Source organism: Gigantopelta aegis, chromosome 13 (assembly GCF_016097555.1).
Source record: "Gigantopelta aegis isolate Gae_Host chromosome 13, Gae_host_genome, whole genome shotgun sequence".
Taxonomy (NCBI): Eukaryota; Metazoa; Mollusca; class Gastropoda; order Neomphalida; family Peltospiridae; genus Gigantopelta; species Gigantopelta aegis.
The window spans coordinates 30,409,310-30,435,842 of NC_054711.1; the positions used below are offsets into that span (position 1 = coordinate 30,409,310).

The window sequence follows — 26,533 nt, forward strand, 5'->3', positions numbered from 1 at the left end:
CTCAATGCGCAGCTGTTTCAATGGGTCAATAATGGTATTTTCAACCCAAACTATTATCTTGATAGCAATGTTTTCCAACTTAAAAAGTATTGTCATGTTCCCCTCCTATTTCTTGCAGTTTTGAGATAAAAATTATATTTCTATATGGCTTAATTCTGGATTTTTTTTACTATAGGCCGACAGTGAGGCATCCAATAAACTGACAAATGAATTCCCTGGGGTGGAAAAACATAGGTCTACAGACCTTGATCATCTTTTTTGTGTGGCTTAGTTCCAGAGTTATGGAAGTGTTGTGGCTAAAACAGCGTTCAAAATAAGTACTTGTCCGTTTGTCCCGACAAGTGAAAATTTACTCGGACAAGCATAATTTACCTTAGTGGTTATCCGGTGGACAAGTCAAATATTAAAAAAAAAAAAAAAAAGTTTCATAATTTTTAGCAATTTGTTGTACTTAAAAAAGCACACCAAAACACCCAACGAAATCAGCGGTGTCTCATCGCAAAATGTTATACAAATATTGTGGTTTGAGAGTTAAATAAACATGGTCTTGATAACATAATAGTTTTAGCTTGTGAATATTCGGAATACCTTTGAGTTGTGATTGAGTTCCGAATTCCCCAATCGGAACCTCTCGGCTGACATAAATAATTTATTTGATCGACAATTATATTTGATACCATTCGTATTTAAAAAAGAAAAAAAAGTTTATTGTTTGTCGTTTTAGTTTAAAACGAAGTAATTGCCTGTGTACCACAAATGTTAAAATTAGCTTTCCTTTGATTTTTGTGAATTACTGATTACATTATCGGTAATGTGATAAAACCAAAACCTGTTAGACGGGTTAATCTAAGATTAAAAACATCTTACTTACATTTATTATTTTATTATTTAGGTGTAAGTTATATTTACATATATATCTGCAAAATTACGATCCAAGAAAAGGCTGGGTAAGCCCAATCACGTGGTTTCTTGTTGATTTGTTATCAGAACAAGTCTGAAAATAACGGACCCGTTCTATATAAATAAAAGTAAAAATATGGTTTGTCTCCCCACCATAGAGGTTGTGTCCATCCCCAACTCCAAAAATCGTTCCTAAAGTCCCTAAATAAGCGTCTAGCCATGGACATTGCCCAGTACATATGTGTCATTTGCCAAGCTTTGGTAATCACAAACTTAATTAATATTAAGAATAAATATTCTGTGTTGAAGCAGTGCGATGCAGTACGTTTTATAATGTATAGTTCAAGGGGGCCTTTGTGGCTTTTTTTAATCATATCATGCACATGCTTCTACTTGAACTGTTACTAGAAAGCCTTGGCGTTTTCCGTGAAAAAGAGTTTCCCATGTCTATTAATAGACCCGAGGACACTGTATGCGTTGCGAATTTCTCTATGGCCAACACATCCTTTAAATTAATGTTTTGGCCTATCCTTCTAAACTGAACAGTGGACGAATCATCTAGTTCCATTGTATTTGTTTAGTGTAAATTGTACCTCTGAAACCACATGGTCCCATAGGTAGCAGTCATCATTTATGGCAGAATATTACCTTGGTCACTACGGTACCGTCACTTCAGGTTGTGTTGCGTTTTTGACAAATGTCAAATAAATTAGATGACATAAACTTTCAAGTGAACTTAAGATGTAGCCGTATGACATTTGGGCCCACTTTTCAGAAAAGAAAACTGAAAAAATCTGAATAAATTAGATGTTATAACTCTCAAGTTAACTTGAGATGTAGCCGTATAACTTTTGGGCCTATTTTTCTTTTCGTACAATTTTAATGTTAAATAAATTTGCTTTTCATAAATATGATAACTAAAAATAATTCTTATATTTAGAAAATATATAATTTTTATGTTTATTGGAATTAAAAGGTTATTAACCATCATTTTAAAACCTTTCTGATCATAAAAAAAGAGGACATTAAGATATATAGCTCTTTATATGCATAAGCCTACGAGACACGGGGCAGGGGAGGAGGAGGAGGGCACCCCCCCCCCCCCAATTCCCCATGTGTTCAAATTCTAGCAAAAATGATACAGATATTCAGGGAAAATGTGCTAACTTAAGACCTTTTTGCCATGTATTTCCATTATTCCACCCTTATAATCCATATAAAAATGTGCAGTGGTTTGTTTGCAACCGTATATAGTGGTTTTGTAGTAATTCTATATGAATAAATGTTCTTATGCCGATTCGGGCATTTTGTTTAAAGCCCCCCCCCCCCCCCCACACACACACACACACACACAAATGGGAGCCCTTACGCCTATGTTTATATCGAAATAAGTTAATTCTTTGGGGTGGGGGGAGGGTGTAAACAATTTCTGGGATCAAGTGACATCGTTTTCAATAAAGAAAAAAATACCGTGACCATAACGGACCACCACATCAGGGCTATTGTGTTAAGGAAGGAATGTTTTATTTAATGACGCGTGGAAGACAGTTTAATTCCTGTTAAATGGCGTCAGACATATGATTAAGAACCACACAGATAATTAGAGAGGAAACCTGCTGCTGCCATGCAATGAGCTAGTGTTTCCATTAAGAGCAAGGACTCATTTATATGAATGAATTACATGAATTAAAGACGTTTTAAAAACCTGTGTCACAGTGAGTGGTGGACGTAGCCCAGTGGTTTAGAACTACCATCTGGGTAGAACTTACCATTTGGGTAGAACGTACCATCTGGGCAGAACTCACCATGTGGCAGAACATATCATCTGGGCAGAATGTACCATCTGCGTAGAACTCACCATGTGGGTAGAACGTACCACCTGGGCAGAACTCACCAATGGAGGCAAAACGTACCACCTGGGCAGAACTCACCATGTGGCCAGAACGTACCATCTGGGTAGAAGTTGCCATCTGGGTAGAACGTACCATCTGGGCAGAACTCACCATGTGGGCAGAACGTACCATGTGGGCAGCACTTTCTATCTGGGCAGAACGTACCATCTGGGTAGAAGTTACCATCTGAGTAGAATGTACCATCTGGGCAGAACTTACCATCTGGGCAGAACTCACCATGTGGGCAGAACGTACCATCTGGGTAGAACTTACCATCTGGGTAGAACGTACCATCTGGGTAGAACTCACCATGTGGGCAGAACTCACCATGTGGGCAGAACTCACCATGTGGGCAGAACGTACCATCTGGGTAGAAGTTACCATCTGGGTAGAACATACCATCTGGGCAGAACTCACCATGTGGGCAGAACGTACCGTCTGGGTAGAACGTACCATCTGCGTAGAACGTACCATCTGGGTAGAAGTTACCATCTGAGTAGAATGTACCATCTGGGCAGAACTCACCATGTGGGCAGAACGTACCATCTGGGCAGCACTTTCTATCTGGGTAGAACTTACCATCTGGGCAGAACTCACCATGTGGGCAGAACTTACCATCTGGGCAGAACTAACCATGTGGGCAGAACTTACCATCTGGGCAGAACTTTGCAAATTCATCTCTTATGTCAGTCGGCAACTTTTGTTCACTTTGACAGGGTTTGACATTTTTCATCATACAATTACTCACTGTGAAGTAATCCCTGAAACAATAACAGAAGAGATGGATATTACATGTATGGCATTAACCATAGAATTATTTTTTTTAGGGGGGGGGGGGGGGGGGGGGGGATAGGATTTGGTAAAACACAGATTTTTTAACCTAATTTGGGGATGCTGAATCCAAAAACAAAATATGTTGGCCATCTGAGAAATTATGTTTTATGATTCAAAATGTCCAAAAACAAATTTAAATTGGCAGAAAACAGTTAAATTAATAACCAATTAATTTATATCCCAACGATTTTTATAGGATTTGTTTCGGCACTAGCATGCATGTGTACATTTAATTTATTAAAAAAAAGTATGTTGAAAATCTGAAAATTTAGTTTTATGATCAGTCATGGTAAAAAAATACTCAAGGTGGCTGAATAAAAATGGCGGCCATTTGTCATACAATTTATAAAATCGACATCAAAGTCTTATGAAGGGCATTATTAGCTGTTATAAATGCGACAAAGTACCAATTTGTATGAAACTGATTAACAAAACTAATTTGTGATCAGGGCTGTATCTCCATTTAGTCGTCTGGACATTTTGTCGTTGGCGACAAAATGCGCTGGCAGTGCACATACATGTATTTAAGAAGAAAAAAATGTACGAATCATATAATTATAATATTTATTTTATTTTATTAAAGCCGCACACCCTAGTTCCATCCAGCGAAAATAAATTATAATTTGGTTAATCTACAAACCTGTAACACACTTAGATCACGTTTTTATCAAATGAAGTGAAAAAGCAGGTTTTATATCGATAAATACCATGGGAATCCCCATGTCCCAATTGCTTGAAATAATTTTGAAAGTTTGTATTCTGATGTCGCCGGTAGATGTCGCTCGAAGCACAACAATGCCTACGTCACGACAAATTTCACAGACTTGGGGTGCGTTCTTTTCACCTCTCCTGGATATGTTCCAACTGTTCTGTCCTGGTTGTATCCCCTCTCCAGATATCGTAGGACTTAGCAAAATTATTGGTTTTAAGGGTTTGTAACGTTTTGTATTGAGATACTTACTTGTCTGAACTTTATTGTTACTGAAAATGTTCACGAACTGTGAAGAAAAATCTCACAAATGAACAACAACAAATCGGATGTTGATTGCGCGAACCGTGCACGAGAAAACAAACCGAACCAAAATGATAACGGTCACGTGGTATACCAACGTCTGTGACATTGAAATGGAAATATCCCGTCTAAAAATAGATTAGACCTTGTCTGCTCAACGGTTTTTTCTCAAACGTGCGTCCGTTTTTCAGAAATACGAAAAATGCATTTTGTGGTATTACAAACACCAGGATTACCAAAAACCACTTCAGGTGAATGGAAATGTATATTCTAAATAATAAACGGTAAGTAAAGTGCAATTTTATTTGTGAAAAAATGGGTTTAATAGCGAAAAACAACGCCGTAATGGTTAACAACTAGCCGTAACTAGGGTGTCTCTTTAATTACATTAATGGGGATGTGGACTTCTAGAAACAACAGACCTAAACAAAAACTGTTGACTGCTTGGAGATTGTATCTGCTACTGGGGTCAATTTCGATTGCTTTGAGAATGATTGACCTTTGAATTTCCCTAGGCAAATATTCACTGGACTGAGACCGATCATTTGGGAAGCAGGAAGAGACAATGACTGAAGAGTGTCCAGATAGCACTGATGATCGATCAGAGGAGTCTCTTCGGGTGTTGTTGTCTGGTGAGTATGGGCACTTCGGGTGTCCTCGCCTCCAGGTGTGTGTGGTAGATCAGCGTGGTCACTTCGGGTGTCCTCGCCTCCAGGTGTGTGTGGTAGATCAGCGTGGTCACTTCGGGTGTCCTCGCCTCCAGGTGTGTGTGGTAGATCAGCGTGGTCACTTCGGGTGTCCTCGCCTCCAGGTGTGTGTGGTAGATCAGCGTGGTCACTTCGGGTGTCCTCGCCTCCAGGTGTGTGTGGTAGATCAGCGTGGTCACTTCGGGTGTCCTCGCCTCCAGGTGTGTGTGGTAGATCAGCGTGGTCACTTCGGGTGCTGTCATCACTCGGTAAATACTGTTCTTGTTCAGCATGATCACTTTGGACATCTACAATTTCGGGTGACTCTGGGCGATTGGAGTAGTCACTTTGGGCGAATTCTTCAGATAGGTGTGGGTTTACTGTCTTTTCTTGTGAAGTAATCGCCTACAGCAGTTCCAGTTCTAGAGCTCTTGAAATGCTGATACTCAGGAAATGTCAGCCTTCATTTTCAGAAAAATATCCTAAACTCAGCAGGAAGAAATCTTTATTATACTATCCATCTGGAGATACCAGAGTCGTATATTTGGGTCCACTGGCTTAAACGACCAAACACTGAATATGATATTATGATAGTGGCGTGCTATGGCCAACAGTGTGACGTGGTCTCCGTATGTTGTTGATATTCTCATGTCATTTATTAGAGGCACTGATTTTCCGCGATCGCGGAATCGCGGACGGAATCGCGGAAATACCTATTTAAAACGGAATTCCCGATTTTTTTTCCAAAACATTATTTAACTTTAAATAAACCATTTGATTAATTAAAATTTATTTTTAGAACTAGAAACTATGGACACCGACATCTGCCTGTGCTACGCTACGACACTAGTACCTTTGTATGTTACGCCAAATGTTTAATGTAGACTATCTAGACGTTTTACCAGTCGTGTTTTCTTCACTTATTCCCGGCGATTTAAAGGGAAAAACCGAACATTGTGAGCTAAAATTGTCCGATATTTACTCAAGTGAAAGATATATTATGTTATGTTTGCTTATTAATTTTTAACATTTGCGGCATTGCCATATTTCCGACGTCACAAAGGAATGCAATAATTGCATATTGTATGCCAGGCTTTGTTCAAAATAAATTATACAAGGGAAGTGGTTTATAGTGTGGTCGTTAGTAATTATTTTCCCGATCATATCGTAAAGAAAACCGAAAATGTCCGAAGTCTGTGTCGTGGCGTATTCGTGTTTAAATTTAAACCAAAAATAAATACAAACTACTGTTTTGCCTCATTGCACTTTTATTTATTTTATACCAGCAAATAATTGCGGTGTGTGTGTGTGTGTGTGTGTGTGTGTGTGTGTGTGTGTGAAAACAAAAACAGAATTTGTTTAATACTGAAACGGAAAAAACCGGAATTTGTAACATTATGAAACGGAAAAGGGAAAAATCTGAAACGGAAAATCAGTGCCTCTACATTTATGTACTGGGCAAGATCTTCCACAAGGAATGGGAAATATAGTTACAGATGGGATAGATAATTTAGTTCGAGCGAAGACTTATAGTTGACCCTGGACGTGTTTGACCCATCAGCAGTTAATATAAGAGTTTACTGAACAAAAAACTTGGGACACTTCGTTTATGGTTTGAGCGTTGCAGTGTGTTCGACCCTTTTGAGATCGAGGCAACAAGATTCTACTGTATATATATCTATATCTATATCTATATCTATCTTATCTTATCTTTGCTGGATGTGGGTTTTTTTTAGAATGGCCAGTGTGTTCTGAGCTCACATTTAAATACAAATCAACACTCTTTCATGGTAGTCCAGTTGGTACGATGTATGGCGATCTTTGGGGAGTACCCCCATTTGATGTCGCTGACAACAGTTAGTTCGGTGTTTTTTGTGAGTGTGAGTGAGGTGGGGTTTGTTTGACCTATGGCACTATAAGAGGTATATATGTAACTATGTATTTCTAAAATCAATCAAACACAGCTAGATCAATGAATTGAACAACAAAGCAAATTCTCCTTTGTTATCTTTCTTTTGAAATCACTGGGGGTAGTGATTCGGTTATAGTAGCGTTAGGGAGCTTTGTGTGGAGAGCATGTACAGTTTGAGAGAGATAGAGAAAAACGAGAGAATATGCACATACACACACACACACACATTTCCTGCAGAAAAGGAAAGGAAAGGAAAGTTTATTTAACAAAGCACCAAATTTTATTTACGGTTATATTGGCGTCGGACATATGGTTAAGGACCACACAGTTCAAGAGAGGAGGAAACCAACTGTCATCACTTCATGGGCTACTCTTTCCGATTAGCAGCAAGGGATCATTCATATGCACCATCCCACAGACAGGATATTACATTCCAGTTGTGGAGCACTTTCAACATTTAGGCTGTTTTAAGAATACATTACTGTACATTATATTTATTACATCAAAATTTTAAAAATATGTTTTGTTTAACGACACCACTAGAGCACATTGATTTATTAATCATCGGCTATTGGATGTCAAACATATGGTAATTTTGGCAGTCATAGACAGGAAACCTACTTCATTTATTCCATTAGTAACAAAGGATCTTTTATATGCGCCATCCCACAGACAGGATAGCACATACCACAACCCTTGATATACCAGTCGTATTGCATTGGCTGGAACGAGAAATAGCCCAATGGGCCCACCGACGGGGATCGATCCCAAACCGACCACGAATCAAGTGAGCGCTGTACCACTGGGTCGGAGAATAAAGGGCCATGCCACTAGCTCTGGCATGTTTTAATGATTTTGCTGATTCTGGGAATTTGAATATAAACCAGGCTTCAAAATAAAGCCTTATGGGAGTATATGTGTTAGTTAAAGGTGAGAGGTGTGGAAAAAACAAGAGACAGAGAGAGATTGGGGTACGGAAAGAACAAGAGACAGAAAGAGAGAGGGTATGGAAAGAATAATAGACAGAGAGAAGCATAGTGGAGGAGAGAGGAAAAAAAACTGAGATAACGGGAAACAGGCGAAAGAGACATACAGGCAGACATATTGTCAAAACTTTCTTTGAACTCTGTCTTGTGTAGATATACGAATATTGAAGCGTTAGTGGCTATTAATAATACATAGATACACAATTTGTAAACTTACCGACAAAACACTTCAGCATTTGTAACTTTACTCTTGAAGCGTTTAACTAGACAGGTTGAATAAGTCGGGCAGAAATCCAGAATTAGATTCAGTTGGCCAATTCGTGATATAACTGGAATGAATGAATGAATGAATGTTTAACGACACTCCAGCACGAAAAATTCATCGGCTATTGGGTGTCAAACTGTGGTAATGCAAACAAATAAAGTGATGATCAACATCAATATAAGAATTCAAGAATTAAATAAAAACAGTGTAAAAAACTGCAAAAATACAAATATTACAGATAGATACTGACTTTTACTCAAAATTTCAATGTTTTGCTGTATTGGCCATTCTCAAGGAGAATGTTACACCCCTGCACTACGGTGAGTTTACAGCACACGCAGGGGTGATATAACTGGAAATAAACAACAAACTTGAAAGGTATATATGGAGTCAAACGTTGGTATTACGACCTCTGCTTTCTCGTTAGCCAGGGACATCTGGACATCGTGAAATGGTCCCAGTGTCCAGTTTCTAAAACTTACGTTTATCACTATCCACCGTTATATTAAGCTGTTTGGATCATAGTCCAATATACCTGCAGTCAACTGGGTCGATATCCGTTGGTGGGCCGATTGGGCTATTTCCCGTCCCAGCCAGTGTACCACAACTGGTATATCAAAGACCGTAGTATGATTAATATATCAATGTGCTCTAGTGGTGTCGTTAAACTTGTTTTAAAGTAGGCCACAGCCTTTGATGTACCAGTCAATGGGCACAGGTTGAAATTGAGGACAGAGACCGAATCCATTGAGAGCGATCGATTCAACCACCCACAGCACCTCAGGCAAGCGCTGTACCACTGAGCTAGGCCTTGCCGCTGTTAAATACACGAGAAAGAGACAGACAGAGAGAGAGACAGAGAGAGAGAGAGAGAGAGAGACCCCCCCCCCCCCCCCCCCCCCCCCCCCCCCCCCCGTACAACCCAGAAAAACGAAAGAAGAGAAAACAGACAAAAGCAGGTGACAAACTATCCATAGAACAAATCCTAGTTAAACTCACTTCCGCATGTTTTCGATGGTCCTTGAGGTTTTCCACATTGTTCCAGATTCGAGTCTCTACACGTCAGTTCAAGTGCTGCTCTGAAATATTATTGTTTTTAAAATACACAACCACAATTTACAATAATGTGCATCATTTCCACAGAACTAATAGTCCGACAGAGGAATGTGATTTTTTTTTTTTTTTTTTTTAGGACATGTGCTAGAAGATATTTCCGGCTGATGACATTCTGTCACTTTTGGCCATTTTGAGATTTTTTGTTTTTTAACTTTTAATATTTTTTTTTAGCTATTTTGCTACCATCACTGGTAATACAGGATCCCAGTTATTTGTTCAATCTATAACACAATACGCACAGCCATTTTAACAGTTTCCCATCGTTCTGACCGCATCTCTTTTTTTGACTTGTACTGCCGACAAAATTCTTTGTACTTGCTGTATGCCGCATTTCGTAAGGATCCTTTTTGCGCTCGGGTCCAGGCGACTACCATACACACACACCGTGTGAAATATTGTGTATAAAGATGGGATTCCATAAATACAACCATCATGAAGGTTGCCATATTTGTTAATTAACACAGAAGTAGCTATATAGGCGTTCTACACTGGTGAGTTTTTTCTTCTCTGTTTTTTGTTTGGTTGAAACGTTTTCGCAACGTTATAACAGCACTGTATAGGAATGACTCGACGTTTAAGTCGTTAAAACATTTCCAAAACGATTCTGAAACGTTTTAAGACACCGATTGGAACACAGCTTTAAAATGCTAACCGATAAGCACAATCTCACATGCGTGTACGATTTAGGCACTCTTGAGGACTACATAAGAAGTACGTATGTGTCAACAGAGTGCCACCAGAGGTTGGTAAATTAGCTGAATTCACCGTACATGGGGCCAGAAATGAAGGCAAACAAAGATACACTTCGGTAGATATTCAAACGTCCACATACTGCACTATTTTTTTTCACCATTTTTGTATTTACCTTGTGCCTTTGTAAAACTGTTGTATTTCACCCACTTTATTTTATCTTTATCTCGAATACATAAGCATATTTTGCTTGTCACAAGAAAGTTGATCTAAGTGCTTTAAAAACATCAAAACATAGTATTCAAAGAAACAAAACCGTCAAGCTTGAGTATTTTCTATTCTGTTTGTCGAGATTTTATTTTATTCCGAGAGTTCAGCATTTCCGTTATTGAAAAATCATGTGAATCATGTGGTTCCCGTGCAGTCTCAACTGCCGTGCGACTGCCTTTCAACTCCTGTGTGATGTTTCCTCCTGAAACATCCGACAACTGTTCAAGTGCAGTGCGACCTGTATGAGTCCCGCGCAGGTGCCATGCGATTTATTTTCAACTCGCGTGCTACCTGTGCGCATGCGGTACAACCACTGTACAACCAGAGTGTTGTGCGACTGCCGTACCAGTGCTGCCCGATCCGCCGTTTGATCCGTGCGAATCGCATAAAAGCAAGGCCTTTTGTCGTCGATCTTATCCGGGATAGGCATGCCTGAACCTATTCTTGGATATGGGCACGTAAAAAGAGTACCCATAACCGCACTTTGGTGAGGGTTTTTCAGATCCGCCCAGGTTGTACGGCAGTAGCACCCCGCTCGCATAGGGTGGCACCGCACTTGCATGATATTCCTACAGCTTGTACAGCAGTCTCATGGCAGTCGCACCAGGCTCGCATATGCTCACATGAGATTCACACAGGTTGCACGGCAGTCTGATGGATGTCGCGCGGGAGTCTCAGCATGTCCGCTGGGAGTCGTGCGGCTGAGCCCTTCAGACTCCCGTGCGACTTTCGTTCGAATTATCATACTGCCTTGCGACTGTTGTGCAACCCTCATGCAACTAATGCGAACTATGCGATAGCCGTATGGAAATTTTCAACATTTGAAAAAACTTGCACCGGCATGCGACCTGTGAGGGGCCCACCTGGGCCATCATTAAATTCAGGGTGGACATTCGGATTCCTGGCAATAAGTGAGAAATTTGACCGTATGTACAAAATGTAGGTTCCTTAGAATACTTTTAATATGCCCCTCTGTTACACGGCTTGTTGGAGGCAGGTCAATGGTAGTTTTCTAGATAGAAAAAGGAAAATACCATAATTAGTTTATACAAAGAATTGCGAGATGATCCACATTTGAGCAGTCCAGATCAATACTATCCAGTATTAGAATCTTTCCCAATGTCATTCAGGATTCGCCTGAAGACCTGTAGCTTCAGTTGAAAACATGCTATTACTACCATAGCCAGTTAACTGATACACTTTGGTGAGGAGTATTAGCACAAATCTGATTCCACTTTTGTTGCAAAATTATTAATAGAAATGTACCTGGATGTACTCCTAACACGAACGCACATCCAAAGTTCTTTCAGTCCACCATATTACAAGTTTGTCTACACTGTAAGGCTATCACAAACACAACGATTACATTGGATAGCTACACTACCCTTTTTGAAGCGGAACTAACTGCATGGGTGGCGTGAGGAATAAAGAATAAGATTTATTCTTTATACTTAAGGTATTACATCTGCTTTCTCGATATCTACATGCATGTACATATTAATACATGTATGTGGTAATGACATCGGATCATTTCCCCTAATCACTATATCGTTCTTGACGATAGTAGGGTTTCCACAATAAAATTCCGGAGTAACTTGTTGGATGATGTCCAGAAAGTGTCCAATGATACAGGTAATTTTGTCTCACTTTTCAAATATTTGCACATGTCTTAAACGATATCAGTTGCATTTCTAAGAGAAATCTCATCACATCAACAATGGTGATACTGTCCTCATTTTTTCCATTGGGTAGATGACAAATGACCTTTCAGTTAAATTCCCTTTCAATTCATGTCACAGTACACTTTTCACCGGATGTGCGCCCATTGATATGAATGATTTGACGCTTTCCAGAATTTCATAATGTAAAACCCTATCTCCAAAACAGATATAGTGATTAGGGGAACTGTCTTTTTAAAGGAGTGCAAAGTAGAACCATGTATGGCCATATTGAACAACACTAATTCCACGGTATTATATATTGACATAGATATTGAACAAACAGATGTAAGACCCATTCCTCGTGCCTTCTATGTAGTTAACTGCAGCTTAAACAGTGTAGTGATGCTATCCAATGACACATAATATGTCCTTGTGTCAGACCGTTAATAGGATGTGTTGAAAAAACTTTGTTGGGAGCTAGTACAACCAGGTACATTCCTGTCGATGCCTTATCAAGTTATGTCAGATATCTGTGCAAAGTCCTCACTTCATTTAATTGGCGGTGAGAAAATTAGCAAAATATACTCAACAGTATACTCAGTTGAAGAAACACTAGTGCAGCAGTACAGTATACTCATGTGAAGAAACACTGGTACAACAGTACAGTATACTCTACTCACGTGAAGAAACACTGGCACAATATAGTACAGTATACTCACGTAAAGAAACACTGGTACAACAGTACAGTATACTCACGTGAAGAAACACTGGTACAATATAGTACAGTATACTCATGTAAAGAAACACTGGTACAACAGTACAGTATACTCACGTGAAAAAACACTGGTACAACAGTACAATATACTCACGTGAAAAATCACTAGTACAACAGGACAGTATACTCACGTGAAGAAACACAAGTACAATAGTACAGTATACTCACGTGAAGAAACACTAGTACGAAAATACAGTATACTCATGTGAATAGACACTTGTGCAACAGTACAGTATACTCACGTGAAGAAACAATAGTACAGTATACTCAACAGTATACTCAGGTGAAGAAACACTAGTAAAACAGTACAGTATACTCATGTGAAGGACATACTCAACACATTTTTAATTACGGTTATATGGCGTCAGACATATGGTTAAGGACCACACAAACATTGAGAGAGGAAACCCACTGTCAACACTTCATGTGCTACTCGTTTCGATTAGCAGCAAGGGATCTTTTATATGCACCATCCCAGGCAGGATATTACGTACATACCAAAGCCTTTGGTGTACCAGTATTTGGAAAGGAAAGAAAATGTTTTATTTAACGACACACTCAACACATTTTATTTATGGTTATATGGCGTCAGACATATGGTTAAGGACCACACAGATTTTGAGAGGAAACCCGCTGTCGCCACTACATGGGCTACTCTTCCGATTAGCAGCAAGGGATCTTTTATTTGCGCTTCCCACAGGCAGGATAGCACAAACCATGACATTGATTGATGAAACCTGTTGTCGTCACTTCATGGGCTACTCTTTTCGATTAGCAGCAAGAGATCTCTCTTTTTTTAATATCCCACTGCCCCCTTTCCTTTCTCTCTTTTGAATTCAATCTCATTTCTTCCCGATCTGGCAACTCCTCCTATCAAGGGATTTTTATATGCACCATCTCACAGACACGATAGTACATACCATGGCCTTTATTACACCAGTTGTGGAGCACTGACTGGAGAAATAGCCCAATGTGTGCACCGACGGGGATCGGTCCTAGACTGACCTCACATCAAGTAAATGCTTTACCACTGGACTATGTCCCGCCCCTCTCGTGTGAAGAAATAGTAGTAGAATGGTAGAGTATACTCACATGAAGAGACACTTGTACAACAGTACAGTATACTCATGCGAAGAGACACTAGTACAACAGTACAGTATACTCGCGTGAAGAGACACTTGTACAACAGTACAGTATACTCATGCGAAGAGACACTAGTACAACAGTACAGTATACTTGCGCGAAGAGACACTTGTACAAGAGTACAGTATACTCGCGTGAAGAGACACTTGTACAACAGTACAACAGTACAGTATACTCGCGTGAAGAGACACTAGTACAACAGTACAGTATACTCGCGCGAAGACACTTGTACAACAGTACAGTATACTCGCGTGAAGAGACACTAGTACAACAGTACAGTATACTCACGTGAAGGGACACATGTACAACAGTACAGTATACTCGCGCGAAGAGACACTTGTACAACAGTACAGTATACTCACGTGAAGAGACACTAGTACAACAGTACAGTATACTCACGTGAAGGGACACATGTACAACAGTACAGTATACTCGCGTGAAGGGACACATGTACAACAGTACAGTATACTCGCGTGAAGGGACACATGTACAACAGTACAGTATACTCGCGTGAAGGGACACTTGTACAACAGTACAGTATACTCACGTGAAGAGACACTAGTACAACAGTACAGTATACTCACGTGAAGGGACACATGTACAACAGTACAGTATACTCGCGCGAAGAGACACTTGTACAACAGTACAGTATACTCACGTGAAGAGACACTAGTACAACAGTACAGTATACTCACGTGAAGGGACACATGTACAACAGTACAGTATACTCACGTGAAGGGACACATGTACAACAGTACAGTATACTCACGTGAAGGGACACATGTACAACAGTACAGTATACTCACCGCTGTTCACATGTTTCGTTATATAAACAGCCCTTCGTGTTGTTCGCATGGCTGATCACTGGAAGAAAGAAAGAAAGAAATATTTTATTTAACAACGCACTCAACACATTATTTTACGGTGTCAAGATGCCACTGAACAGGACATAACTGAGGAAAATGGATGTGAGAGAATCCAATCTAACAGTTGGAAATAAATATATATATTATTTATAAAATATTTGTTTTATTTAACGACGCACTCAACACATTTTATTTACGGTTATATGGAGTCAGACATGGTTAAGGACCACACAGATTTTGAGAGGAAACCCACTGTCGCCACTACATGGGCTACTCTTCCGATTAGCAGCAAGGGATCTTTTATCACTGGAAGAAAATACAATATCGAAATCAGTTTGGTTTGGCCTCGTTTATGCACTGTCATCTTCAGAATATTACAAATGAATAGAAACCAATTAATCGAGAAGTGGGCATTGCAAAATGAGCTGATTATTGTAATAAGGTATAACAAGAAATTGTGTAATATATTTGGTTTAATTATAATTTGTAATAAGTATGCCCTGAATGAAAAGCTGTAGGGAGCCAATTTGTCGAGAAGTGGCAATACACTGTAACATGCAGTTGTTTCATATATTTGTTCATAAATATGTAAGAGATTCGTACACTTATCCATCACACTACGAGGGAAGGCTGCCAAAACCTTACTTTTCTTTCATGTCTTCCTGGCAGCTTGTAATAAACGAACATCTAAATTAATTTGCGGTCTAGTATTTTCGTCACTGCTGTAAAAGGAATTTAAGTCCTTGGAGAAGAAAAACCGATACAAATAAACCAGGTATAAAAGTCGGGATCTAAGAAATAAAGATCCCGATAGGACTACTCTTCATAACACCTCGGTTCCTTCTACACCGGATCTGAGCCGGGCTTGATCTAGATCGCCTGAGAAGAAGTTTGTTTGGTTTAACGACACCACCAGAGCATACACAACAGAATCTGGAGAGATCACTGAACACACATCATAACCTGGATAGATCACTGAACATACAATAGAACCTGGAAAGATCACTGAACACACAACAGAACGTGGAGAGATCACAGAACACAATATAACTTGGAGAGATCGCCGGACACACAATGGAACTTGGAGAGATCACTGAACACACATCATAACCTGGAAAGATCGCTGAACACACAATAGAACCTGGTGAGAACACTGGACACGCAATAGAACCTGGAGAGATCACTGAACACACAATAGAACCTGAAGAGATCTCTGAACACAATAGAACCCGAAGAGATCATTGAACACAGTAGAACCTGGAGAGATCACTGGGCACACAACAGAACCTGGAAAGATCACTGGACTCACAACAGAACCTGAAGAGATCACCGACCACACAATAGAATCTGGAGAGATCACTGAACACACATCATAACCTGGATAGATCACTGAACACACAAAAGAACCTGGAAAGATCACTGGACACACAACAGAACGTGGAGAGATCACAGAACACAATAGAACTTGAAGAGATCGCCGGACACACAATGGAACTTGGAGAGATCACTGAACACACATCATAACCTGGAGAGATCGCTGAACACACAATAGAACCTGGAGAGATCACTGGACACACAATAGAACCTGGAGAGATCGTTTATGTTGAGGCCACATTCATTGTCTTCGCCTTTTAACCTTACATCTGATTACACTGTGTTTTGTTACTGGACTTTGTCCTGGATAACTTACAATGACGTTTGTATGCGCAATATTGTTAATCCATAATGCCTACATTAGGGCAATCCTGTAGATCTTCAAAGGCAGCTGAAAGGCGGAACTTGATCACCGTAACATGTAATAAAATACATGTACATCCAAATCAGTGTGATTATGCTTGCACTTTGGTCGTATATGTCACATACAACATTATTATGAATTAAAATTGTATCTACAGATACAAATTACATGTTGGACACTTTGCTTCAATTAAAAACATTTCAAAATAGATATTTGATTCTCAAGAAAATTCACCAAAACATGTTTATTATTATAATTATAGTGTACATAAAATAGCAAACCATACAAACATTATTGTTACTGCAATTCCTATTTATATATACAGACATCATCCTTGTATGTTGCAAAATGGTTCGTTGCATGCAGTACCAAATGTTGTTCTTAAATAGACCGGGCTCTCACAACGACAAAAGTCATATTATGTTTAGGATTCAAGCACATACAAATGTTGACGTAATGTATGCTCTATTGTACTTCGCATTTGTAATTTCTATCACAGACCGATAACAAAGAATACATATGTGGTATTTCGCACATACATGTCAGACATAATTATACAACAAACTGTATTTAAAAAGGGTGTATCTACCACACACGACCAGTCGTGTTCACAAAATGGACAGCAAGAAAAATCAGAGGAAAGTTGTATGTGTCAGTAACGTCTATTTTCGTGCAAATTGGTATCTGTGATTCACTTACGACCATTTAAATCTTTCTGTATAAGTGATGCAATTAGGGACACAGCTACGATTTTTTGTGACAATATGTAATCGGGGAATGGCGATTCCGAATATACAAAAATAAAAATGTTTAGGTCGTATCTGCCACTTACGACCTTTTAGCTCTCACGCGACGATATGGGGTGTTTACGGACCACGTCTTTTGACAGAGTTTGACCCGCAAGTACTCGAGCCAATATTTTGGACTCGTGTAGGCCTTAATAGCCGCCAACTCCCGCTTCGGTGTGGTTTGCATGGTTGTGAACTTTGACAAAAATGCATACAAAACCATGAAGTTTGGAGATACATTTTGGAATATTAAAAGGAATAAATATCAAAATATTAAAAATGAGTCCTCATTATAATTATGAACCTATTAGTAATTTTCTTGAGACTAAAAATACCTGTATCTTTCTTTATTTTTAAACCATAGGTAGGCATTTAGAATGCCAGGGGCCGACATGCACAAATCTCTGCTGAAGTTTAACATATAGCTGTGGTCTTCTACCATTATCACTGTCGCCATTGTTAATAGTGGAATAGTTGCAAGTGTGTTCTCTGAATAAGGAATGAGTAGAGCATGAAACTATTGTTTAACCGAAGGCTGAGAGAGGGGTGGGGGAGTGGAGTAGGGAAAGATGTAAGGGCTACCAACTAATTTCTAAAATACGCCAAGTAAAAAGGCTGGACAGAAATGCTAAGGTAGACGTCACTCATCGCACTCAATTTATATTACATGTAGGTGGGGGGGGGGTTTGTTGTTGTTGTTTTACTTACAGAAGAATGGAATATTTTACACTGATTTGTTTTCATTTGCCAAGAAAATATTTCTTTCTGTCTATTTGCATATGTCAACAAACGCTAGATGGCGCTTCTAAACGTTTATTCCAAAAATAGCGACTGCGAGCTCGCGTTAACTGTGAGTCGGACTATATACAATACTGATAGTGTTACTTTATTAACGTGCCTATATCCAAAATAGGTTTAGGCGCGTTTTGAAATAAATATAACATATCCAACGGTAATTTTCTGATATGATATATTTTATGAATGGTATTTTTATTCCTTTTATTTATTTTTAAGTTAAAACTTAATAGTTTGTCCAAAATTATGAAAAGTCAAAACATACCGACCTCTAAACGGCGTTATCTGCTCAATATAGAACTTGTATTTATTTTGTCGGGGGATCAAGGACAGTAGGCAGTTATTTTAATTTGGAAAAGCATTGTAATAATACAGATATTTTTTAATTTTAATGACGTCGATATTCCAAATTAAATTTAAAAGACTGTACTGTTTACATAATATGGATTTGAAATGAAATTACGGTAAGAAAGGAAATGTTTTATTTAAAGACGCACTCAACACATTTTATTTACGGTTATATGACGTGGGACATATGGTTAAGGACCACACAGATATTGAGGGAGGAAGCCCACTGTCGCCACTTCATGGGCTACTCTTTTTGATTAGCAGCAAACGATCTATTATATGCACCATCCCATAGAAAAAATAACACATACCACAGCCTTTGATATACCAGTCGTGGTGCACGGGATGGAGCGTGAAATATCCCAATGAGCCCACTGACAGCGATCGATCCCAAATTGACCGCGCATCAAGCGAACACTTTACCACAGGGCTACGTTACGGTACGATATGTTATACGGTTATTATTGCGTACGAAGCCAAAACAAGGGTGCGAAAATTTACTGTCATCGACAGTTACATTACGTAATTATTGAACAGTCCCTTTAGTCCTCTGTGTTATGATATATTCGGTCTATCATAGTTGGTAACACACGCCTATGACGTACTTCCGGTATTGTTGACTTTTCCACTACTGCGCAGTAAAGGTTGATAACTTTTGACCATCTTCTTCTATTTTTGAAGTTCAAAGGAACTTAAATACTCGGTAATTGAAACCTACCTGTAGAAATACACTTGGTTGATAACTGTAGCAGTATTTCCGAGGTGGTGAACATGGTTGTCTTATCAGGTTCCTGGCACTGTTATTAAAACCTACCTGTAGAAATACACCTGGTTGATAACTGTAGCAGTATATCTGAGGTGATGATCATGGTTGTCTTGTCAGGATCCTGGCACTGTTATTAAAACCTACCTGTAGAAATACACTTGGGTGATAACTGTAGCAGTATTTCGGAGGTGGTGATCATGGTTGTCCGGTCAGGTTCCTGACACTGTTATTAAAACCTACCTGTAGAAATACACCTGGTTGATAACTGTAGCAGTATTTTCGAGGTGGTGATCATGGTTGTCCGGTCAGGTTCCTGACACTGTTATTAAAACCTACCTGTAGAAATACACTTGGTTGATAACTGTAGCAGTATTTCAGTGGTGGTGATCATGGTTGTCTTGTCAGGATCCTGGCACTGTTATTAAAACCTACCTGTAGAATTACACCTGGTTGATATCTGTAGCAGTATTTCAGTGGTGGTGATCATGGTTGTCTTGTCAGGTTCCTGGCACTGTTATTAAAACCTACCTGTAGAAATACACCTGGTTGATAACTGTAGCAGTATTTCGGAGGTGGTGATCATGGTTGTCCGGTCAGGTTCCTGACACTGTTATTAAAACCTACCTGTAGAAATACACCTGGTTGATAACTGTAGCAGTATTTCGGAGGTGGTGATCATGGTTGTCTTGTCAGGTTCCTGGCACTGTTATTAAAACCTACCTGTGAAATGACACCTGGTTGATAACTGTAGCAGTATTTTCGAGGTGGTGATCATGGTTGTCCGGTCAGGTTCCTGACACTGGTATTAAAACCTACCTGTAGAAATACACCTGGATTGTAACTGTTGCAGTATATTCCAGGTAGTCATCATGGCTGTGTTGTCAGGATCCTGGCACTGAGCATCATCTGTTCTTAGACAGACGAGCGTTCTCTCGTGATCACTGCAAAAGAAAAACACAAAACAAAACAAAGGAGTTTTCGCTCTTAGCCTTGGGTTCGCTTCCGTGTACCGGCTTCCGCCCAAAGTGAGTTTAGTGACTCGGTACGTAGGTGTAAGGCCAATACGCCGACTTCTCTCTAGCCACTGACCCACTGTCATGCACAGACAAGTCCAGATAACTGAGGTGTGTGTGTCCAGGACAGTGTGCTTGAACCTAACTTGGATATAAGCACGAAAATATCTATATATATATATGGAACATGGAATATTCAGAGATTGCCATTTATTATATTCCAAACAAGAACATTAAGAAAGCTATATTACTATAGTTGGAAACATGTCATAGGCCAGACTATAGTAAAGAAAATCGCATAGGCGACCATTCTATCGTATATGACTCAAACTACTACATACTTTCATCCAAAGTATTAACTGAAGAAAGTGAAACCTTTCATGACTCATTTTCGATAGAACACGATGTTCTTACAACACCCCTAGTTCCGTACACAATGCTAGTACATGTACTTAGTTTTGCAGGTACCCCATACATGTTTCAAGCAAATTGTTATTTGACTTATTACGAGATGAAATAAAATTCCATATATTTATTTCCTAGATAAATCATTATTGGACAACACACATTTATCACCAATGGCAAGGCTGGTAATATTTACTGATGTATTAAATGGGTCACTTCGAACTTTGACCCACCAGATGTTATTTGATATACATGTAATATTGACTACAATGGCAGAAAACTGGAAGTCTTCTTAACAAATAGTATAAACAGACTGGTAACCATTTGCATGTTCCGTTGAGGACATCACCTTAATAAATATTATAAATAGACTGGTAGCCACCTGCATGTTCCGTTGAGGACACTACCATAATAAATAGTATAAACAGACTGGTAGCCACCTGCATGTTCCGTTGAGGACATCACCTTAATAAATAGTATAAATAGACTGGTAGCCACCTGCATGTTCTATTCATACTCCCCCAGGGGGCCCAGGGTGGGACCGGGAGGCATACCTATCGATACTCGTATGACTGTTGTGAATGAATGGTACCTACTACCTAAAAAATTATCATATGCAAAGCACTAGGCTTTTTAAAAAAAAACTACACTCACACTATAAGGGAAATCCCCTTCAAATTAGATAGCTAGAGTAACCAATAACACCCCCCCCCCCCCACACACACACACCTCCTTGCATTAACTATGCAATTCAAGGAGAGGGGGGGGGGAGGGGAGATGGGTGGCTTTGATCAGCCGTTGGAAACATAGAATAAGGACTCAATACAATAAGAACAACCATAACACAAAAAATAGGTAAACATGAACACGGCACTCTCAGCATATCACAGGGTGCATTGACTAATGATAACAATGCACCCGTCCATACGCAAAACCAAATAATGGCCCAGCACGTACTCCAATAAAGGAGTCGGACAAAAGAAACCGGCTCCGAGTACACCACTGCACTGCACCCAGAAGGGACTGGACAAAAGAATACCAGCCCCTTCCCCCAAACCCAAAACAAAACTTTCCTTGGCGCTGGCAGGACCTTGGGCAAAACGGACGAACCTACTCCACCTCCACGGCAACAGCATCGGCAACAAGCTTCCAACATCAAGCTCTCCACCAACGCCTCTACCTCGTCCAACATGCACAAATTGCTCGAGTCTACCCTGGGTTGTCATGCCACGATCAGAAGAGATCAGGCCCTTTCTAAGGGCCCTATGGGCAACCTAGGGAGACACCCTACAGCACCAAGACGGTCATAATAAAGAGCCACTTTCGGAATACTAAAAGCAAAACCTATTGGCTCTCTTCACTATTTCAATTAGAACGACCATCAAAATTGCGCCAAATTTCCTTCATGTAAAACGCGCACCTCTTCCTCTTTGACATAATCCTACTGGACTTTCAAAATTCCATAGCACCAAATACCCCCCGCCTGCCACCAACATTGGACTGCTGGTGCTCCATTGCACTTGCCAGTGCAGGCGTTCCCTCTCTACAACCCTCCCCCAACCCTTTCCTGTCCTGGACAGAGGGAACTGGCCAAGGCCGGTCCCTGTGGCCAGGATAGGCGTGTGCTACAACAGCTTGCTCTGAATGTGCACGTAAATCTCTTTGTCTTGTCTTGTCTGCATGTTCCTTTGAGGACACCACCTTAAAGGCATATTGTCACAGATCACTGACCTATTTAATAGTCTAACAAAGTATTACGTGAACAAAAATAATTCAACCATCTTCATGTCCACCATACTTCATTTGTTAATAATATTTTGTAAAAATAATTGAATTATGGCAATGGTCCATAATTCAAAAACTAAAATTACCGAGATGGTTGACTTGGATTTCACTCCATCATGGTTCAGTTAAGGTGATGCAATAGCTAGATTTGGTTTTCAACAATGAATGTAATTTTTATTATCCATTTTTAGAGAAATAAGGTCCTTAAATCCGTGACAGTATGCCTTTAATAAATAGTATAAATAAACTGGTAGCCACCTGCATGTTCCATTGAGGACACTACCATACCGCCTTCCACCTGTTACCGGCCCTGGTCGGACTGCTGATGCTCCCTTGCACCTGCCAGTGCAGGCGATCCCCCATCCAACCCAACCCACCTCGTTCCTGTCCTGGACGGAGCCGTGCGCTACAACAGCTTGTTCTGAATGTGCACGTTAAACACTCTGACCTGACCTGACCTGCATATTTAATTTTATAATCTCCTTGCAATTTTGTATGTAATGGCAACTTGGCTTTTGGGCTAAATTTTGGTTCTTACTGACTGACACAATTGCAGACCACTTTTCTAAAATTGTCTGATTTTATTTTTAAACTTTTAAATTTTAAACTAGTGTATTTTTGTTTAGGTGAATTAAATTTTATTATTAGACTAAGTGTAATGCAAATTTCTGTCCATCGCATTTCCCCTTCCTCTCTCCCTCTTACTACTGAAACATTTGAACCCTCCACAGTAAGCGTGTTTGAACCCTCGTAATATAAGCACGTTAATACCCACCAAACAAACAAACCAACCTGCATGTTCTGTTAAGCACATCATCTGATGAGCACGTGGTCACTTTCTGTAAACAGCCACATGAAAGCGGATCTGAAATAAAGGAAATGAGTGTTCATGTTTATGGGACTTAAAATAAATGCAGACTCGGATCCTAGGGCAGGGTGCTAGGGGTGCACTTCCCAAAATATCGAAATGCCCGAAAAAAATACAGTGTTTAGCCGATTTTTAATAGAATGCGTTTTATGTGTTTTGGTCGGGAATATGTAACATGTTGCTCATCTTGGTATTTCTGTGGAACGTTACCATACAGATGTTACATGTTAGTGTACTTTTGAATACTATAGGTGCCCTTTGTAAGCATTGCACCCACTCACTAAATACTGTAGGTGCCATTTTTAGAAAAATCCTGTATCCGTTTATGCCATTTTTAGAAATACCCTGTATCCGTTTATGATATGGCTTACGACTGGTATATCAAAGACCCTTGGTATGTGCTGGCTTGTCTGTGGAAAGGTGTATATAAAAGATCACTAGTATGCTATGAAACTGGTGAAACTGGAACAATTTGGCGAGTTCATGTCTCTAGCTATCTTGGGCGTGGGCGGAGCGTAGCCCAGTGGTAAAGTGCACGCTTGATGCGCGGTCGGTTTAAGATCGATTCCCGTCGGTGGGCATTTTGGGATATTTCTCGTTCTAAGCCAATGCACCACCACTGGTATATCAAAGGCCATGGTATGTGCTATCCGGTCTGTGAGATGGTGCATATAAAAGGTAATTTGCTACTAATGGCAAACTGTAGCGGGTTTCCTCTCTAAGACTACATGTAAAACAATTACTGAAAATTACCAAATATTTAACATACAATATCTGATGATTGATAAATCAATGTGCTGTAGTGGCGTCGTTAAACAAAACAAACTTTAACTTTTCTAGACTGGGCTGTCAGATGTTACGAAGTGTTCAGTTCAGTTGATTAAGTGTAGTCCTCTAACGATCAGGTCAGGTCAGGTCAGGCCATGTATCAATATGATCTATACTTGGGTACTGGCTATGGAGTATTCTTTAGATTATGTGTATGGTCTACATACCTGTTGGTGATCTAGCTGTAGCTGAACCTGAAAGAGTTAAAGCATTCAGTTAGTGATGTCACACCACTATTTATTTTACACAGACATATAGGTGGTAAACTATTAGGCGGGAGCCTAGCCCCCAATATTTGGCCAGGTAATTACAATTATCATTGTTTAAGGTGAGAAATCTTGTTAATCAACGCCACATAACTACATTACATTCATGTTACACACCTTACTATGTGTGCTCTGTCTGTCTGTCTCTCTCTCTCTGTCTCTCTCTCTCTCTCTCTCTCTCTCTCTCTCTCTCTCTCTCTCTCTCTCTCTCTCTCTCTCTCTCTCTCTCGTTCCTTTCCTTTACACACACTCTCTAGTTCTGGTGCTGGAGACATTTTGCATGCTTGATAAATCCCTTAAATCACACACACACACACACACACACACACACACACACACACACACACACACACACACACACACACACACACACACACACACACACACACACACACACACACACCCATAGTGGGTGAGGGAACCAGCTGGGCCATCATAAAAATCAGGGTGGACATTCTGATTCCTGGCAATAAGTGAAACTTATGACCGTATCTTTGAAATCAACAGTGAAAACGTAACCGAAAATTATGGGTGGGGGCTGGAGTACATTTGGCATAACGTTGTGATACATCAAAATAGCACAGCATTTTAAAGTTCCCTATAAGATACAATACTGACGTTTTGGATTGAATAAAGTTTAAGGTAAGCAGCGGTCAAATTATGACGTCGTCAGGGTGTTGCCTTTAAAGTTCGACCCCTAACATTATATTTAATGGACCCCAAACTTCAGAATAAAGATAGAAATGTGTGCAATGTTATTTCATTTAGTACCACTGTGTCAAGCTGCATTGTGCTTGAAGCATGTATGGGGTACCTGTAAAAACAAGTACTTAAATTTTGTGCGGAAATAGGAAAGTCATTGACGCCATCAGTTGTCTCTGAAATGAGCAGCTTCACCCGCTAAATTGTTGTGATTCACTGTAAAGGTGAGGGGTGGTAGTATTTATATCCATGACGTTTATATTGATTGATACGCTGCAGGTAGGAGTTTTAGCCACATATGTTACTATTGACGTCCATGAGATTGATTTTGTGATATGCACACTAAAGGCGAATCTTAAAATGTGCTTGCATAGCTTTGGACTTGGTAGACCAGTATCTCGTGTAGGTGTTCCAAAGTGAATCAGTATGAACTAAAGTATTTTTGTTTCCCATAACAATAAAACTATCACTGATCTGCCTTCAACAAGTTGCGCTGTCGGTGGGCCCATTGGGCTATTTCTCGTTCCAGCCTGTGCACCACGACTGTTAATTATTTCAAATTAGTCCATCGGGACTGTAGCCGAGCACTGTATCCACTCGGCCACGCAGTGGATCAACAAGTGAGACTGCATTTTAATACTTTTAAATCTCATAGCGTGCATTTTGACGGAATGAACCGAGTGTTTATGGAATAAAACGAACCGTTAGTCCCATAATGCCTCATTGTGTCTTCTGTGCTATATTTCTACCAAAAGCACCAATAAAAGAACCGTATTGGAGGAAATTTTTACAAAGAATAGTCAAAATGTCTAATTTTTCAAAGGCGAAACGTAGTCATACTGGATTACGAAATATAAATATTATGTTGCTTTTATAGAACAAAATGTTTAAAAAGGTATTGTATATAACTAACCCTAACCCTAACCCTAACCATAACCCTAAATTTACACTAATTCTAACAAATATTGTTGAGGGGGGGGGGGGGGGTGCGGGCGGAAACACCGAAATGGAACACAATTTTATCCAGATGTCGTAATATCCCCTTCTTCAAGTCTTTTAATATCGTTTATTACACCAAATAATATATATACATGTATATTGGTGTTTGCCCCAGACTGGTCAGAGGGGCAGGGTGCTGGAATATAGGGACAGGGTGGTGATCTTAAGAGGCAAAGTGCTGATCAATAATGGCAAGGTTCCATTTCAGAATTCTCAAACACGAA

General features: G+C 39.7%; 1 protein-coding gene across 1 annotated transcript in view; it reads right to left on the reverse strand.

Annotated features, from left to right (window-relative positions):
* Positions 1-983: 983 nt before the first annotated feature.
* The window catches only part of LOC121387264, a 44,059-nt gene continuing 18,509 nt past the window's right edge, over positions 984-26,533 (reverse strand). Inside the window, exons 2-10 of the mRNA XM_041518289.1 lie at positions 24,510-24,536; positions 23,439-23,511; positions 20,260-20,384; positions 14,949-15,006; positions 9,487-9,566; positions 8,440-8,551; positions 3,444-3,553; positions 2,832-3,284; positions 984-994 (exon numbers count right to left, since the gene is read on the reverse strand). Coding sequence (XP_041374223.1) covers positions 984-994; positions 2,832-3,284; positions 3,444-3,553; positions 8,440-8,551; positions 9,487-9,566; positions 14,949-15,006; positions 20,260-20,384; positions 23,439-23,511; positions 24,510-24,536 — 1,049 coding nt within the window. The remainder of the gene's footprint in view (positions 995-2,831; positions 3,285-3,443; positions 3,554-8,439; positions 8,552-9,486; positions 9,567-14,948; positions 15,007-20,259; positions 20,385-23,438; positions 23,512-24,509; positions 24,537-26,533) is intronic.